The following is a 2,958-nucleotide window of genomic DNA, read 5'->3' as shown; positions in this document are numbered from 1 at the left end:
ACGGGCGGCCACTCCGCGCCGCAGCACGCAGCAACCCGCCAAACCCTAAACCCTAAACCCTAAACCCTAAACCCTAAACCCTAGCGCACCATCGCCAGGGGGGAAAGGTCCATCACCTCGCGAGCCCTGTCTCTCAAAGTGCGGCAAAAGAGCTGCCCAAACGACTCGTAAGCTTCGAGGGGGTAGCGGCTGTCTGCTGCTGCACTTGGCTGCAGCACACACAAACCCTGATTTAGGGTTTCGGGTTTAGGGTTTAGGTTTAGGGTTTCGCGCGGCCGCAACGAGCGCCCCGCGCCTGGCCCTAGTAGTTCAGGGTTTGGGACTCAGCGCCAAGACCCGCCTGGCGCCCCCAGGGCCCCCACGCGCTGCCTAGGGTTTAGGGTTTAGGGTTTAGGGTTTAGGGTTTAGGGTTTGACCTGCAGCCGCAGAAAAAGGGTGGTTAGCAACGGCCTCAGAGACGAAGGAATCTTCACCGACATTAAACGCCCCAGCAGCCGCGAGCGGGCGCGGCCAAACACCAGCCGCAGGCAAAACAGCTGCATGCAAACCCTAAACCCTAAACCCTAAACCCTAAACCCTAAACCCTAAACCGTAACGACTGAACCCGAAGCCGTAGGAGCTACTTCGCCTCTGGGAAGGCTCCGCCGCGCGCTCGCACTTAGGGACTACGACCTAGGGTTTAGGGTTTAGGAATTAGTGTTTAGGAATTAGGGTTTAGGGTTTAGGGTTACCTGCAAATGTCGTGGTGAGGGTTTCCAGGTTCATTAAATCCAAAACCCGCCAGCAGCCGCACGCAGCGAATTGGCTCCTTCAGCGGCAGCTCCCCTGCAGCAGCAACCCTAAACCCTAAACCCTAAACCCTAAACCCTACGCCCTAAACCCTAAATCCTGGACTCTAAACCCTAGAGCCTGGGGACAGCAGTGTGGGTCTGTGGCCCTTCAGCTAGCTAGCTAGCCAGCCAGGCTGGCTGGCAGCACAGTGCCTAGCTAGCTAGCTAGCTAGCTAGCTAGCTAGCCAGCCATTCAGCTAGCTAGCTAGCCACTCAGTCTACCTGATTGCACAGTGACTAGCTGGCTAGCTAGCCAGCTATCCCGCTACCCAGCCAGCTAGCCATCTACCTAGCCAACTAGCTAGCCAACTGGCTAGCCAACTAGCTACCTAGCTAGCTCTCCAGCTATCCAGCTAGCTAGCCAACTAGCTACCCAGCTAGCCAGCTAGCCAGCTAGCTAGCCAGCCAGCTAGCCAGCTAGCCAGCTAGCCAGCCAGCCAGCTAGCCAGCCAGCCAGCTAGCTAGCTAGCTAGCTAGCCACTGACCTTCGGGGTCGCAGAGCTGGAACATTCGAAGTTGGGCCTCCAGCCCCAAGTCTGCGAAGGAGCCAACGGCGTCTTTGGCGCATGCAGCAACCCAAGACAGCCCCAGGCACAGCTCTATTTGCTGCTGCTGCTGCTGCTGCTGCTGCTGCTGCTGCTGCTGCTGCTGCTGCTGGAGGGCTGCAGCAGCAAAGGACTGGAGAGAAGCAGCCACAGACTGCCCCGGAGCAGCAAGAGCCGTGCATGCTGCCCACGCCGGGTGCAGCAGACCTGAAGAGCAGCAGCAGCAGCAGCAGCAGCACAAGTGCTGCAACAAGGGATGCACCTCCGAATACAGCAACAGCAGCAGCAAGTGCAGCAGCAGCAGCACAAAGTGCAACAGAAACAGCAGCACCAGAGCAGCAAGGGCAGCAGGAGCAGCAGTGCCAATGCAGCAAGTGCAGCAGCAGCACCAGTGCAGCAGCAGCTGCTGGGGTTGTAGCAGCAGCAGCAGCAGGAGGAGCACCAGCACCACCGCCAAGTGCAGCAGCAGCAGCAGGCGCTGCAGCAGCACGTTCTGCTGCAGCAGTTGCTGCAGCGGGCAAGAGGCAGCTGCAGCTATAAAGGATACAGCAACACGAAGCTCCGTCCCAGCAGTGCAGAAAATGGAGTGTAGGGTTTAGGGTTTAGGGTTTAGGGTTAAGATGCACCTGGAGACTCAGCAGCAGCAGGGACCGCCAAAAGAAAAAAAATCAAAGAGCAGCAAACGCTCAGTCCAGAGGCTCTGCTGCATCTCCAACTGCATTTGCTGCTGCTGCTTCTGCTGCTGCTGCGCTTGCAGCTGCTGCTGCTGCACTGGATGCTGCTGGTTCTGCAGCTGCCATTGCTGCTGCTGCTGTTGCAGTTGCTGCTGCTGCTGTTGCTGCTGCACCCGAAACTGCTAGAGCAGTTTCTGCTGCTGCAATTGCTGCCGTAGTTGCGGCTTCTGCTGTTTTCCCTGTATTCACTGCTGCTGGTGATGCTGCTGTAGTAGCTGCTGCTGCTGCTGCTGCGGTTGCTGCTGCTGCTGCTGCTGCTGCTGCTGCAGGCTGCGTACGGCGCGCCCGCGTTAGCCGACCTGCTGCTGCTGCAGCCCTCGAGCTCCATATCGGTGCAGGGATGTGCTGCTTAGGGTTTTGTCGAGGGTTTAGGGTTTAGGGTTTAGGGTTTGGGGCTTCTGGTCGGCGGCGGCAGCACTTGAGTCTAAGGGCCAAAGACAGGGCAGATTTTCCGTAAAAGCTAGGGTTTAGGGTTTAGGGTTTAGGGTTTGGGTTTAGGAATAGATAGACCGCCGGCAGAGCCACAGTGACATCTGCAAGGCGTGGGGCCCCAACCCCTAAACCCTAAACCCTAAACCCTTAGCGCGAGAAGCGAGTTCAATAGAATCCCTTCAGGCTTGAAATAACAACAAAAAAGGAAAGAAAAAAGGGCACTAAACGGCGAAACAGATCAGGGTTTAGGGTTTAGGGTTTAGGGTTTAGGGTTTAGGGTTTAGGGTTTCGAGGCGCCCCGCCGAGTGCGGGCTCACCGCGCAGGCTGAAGCCTCTCTGAAGTGGAAATCAGGGTTTGCTGCTGTTTGTCTAGGGTTTAGGGTTTTTATAAATTGTTTGCTGCTTACTTTTGAGGGT

General features: G+C 57.1%; 1 protein-coding gene across 1 annotated transcript; it reads right to left on the bottom strand.

Moving 5' to 3' along the window:
• Positions 1 to 80: 80 nt before the first annotated feature.
• ETH_00017590 (uncharacterized protein) lies at positions 81 to 2,437 on the bottom strand (the record flags this gene model as incomplete). Its single annotated transcript, XM_013379439.1, has 5 exons — positions 81 to 209; positions 417 to 549; positions 732 to 825; positions 1,316 to 1,582; positions 2,002 to 2,437. The coding sequence occupies 5 exons, from the start codon at positions 2,435 to 2,437 to the stop codon at positions 81 to 83; spliced, it is 1,059 nt and encodes a 352-aa protein (XP_013234893.1).
• Between the last annotated feature and the right edge of the window lie 521 nt (positions 2,438 to 2,958).

Source organism: Eimeria tenella, genomic scaffold (genome assembly GCF_000499545.2).
Source record: "Eimeria tenella Houghton genomic scaffold, Eth_scaff309, whole genome shotgun sequence".
Taxonomy (NCBI): domain Eukaryota; phylum Apicomplexa; class Conoidasida; order Eucoccidiorida; family Eimeriidae; genus Eimeria; species Eimeria tenella.
Note: the sequence above shows the minus strand (reverse complement) of the source record. Positions and strands in the feature narration are given on the sequence as shown.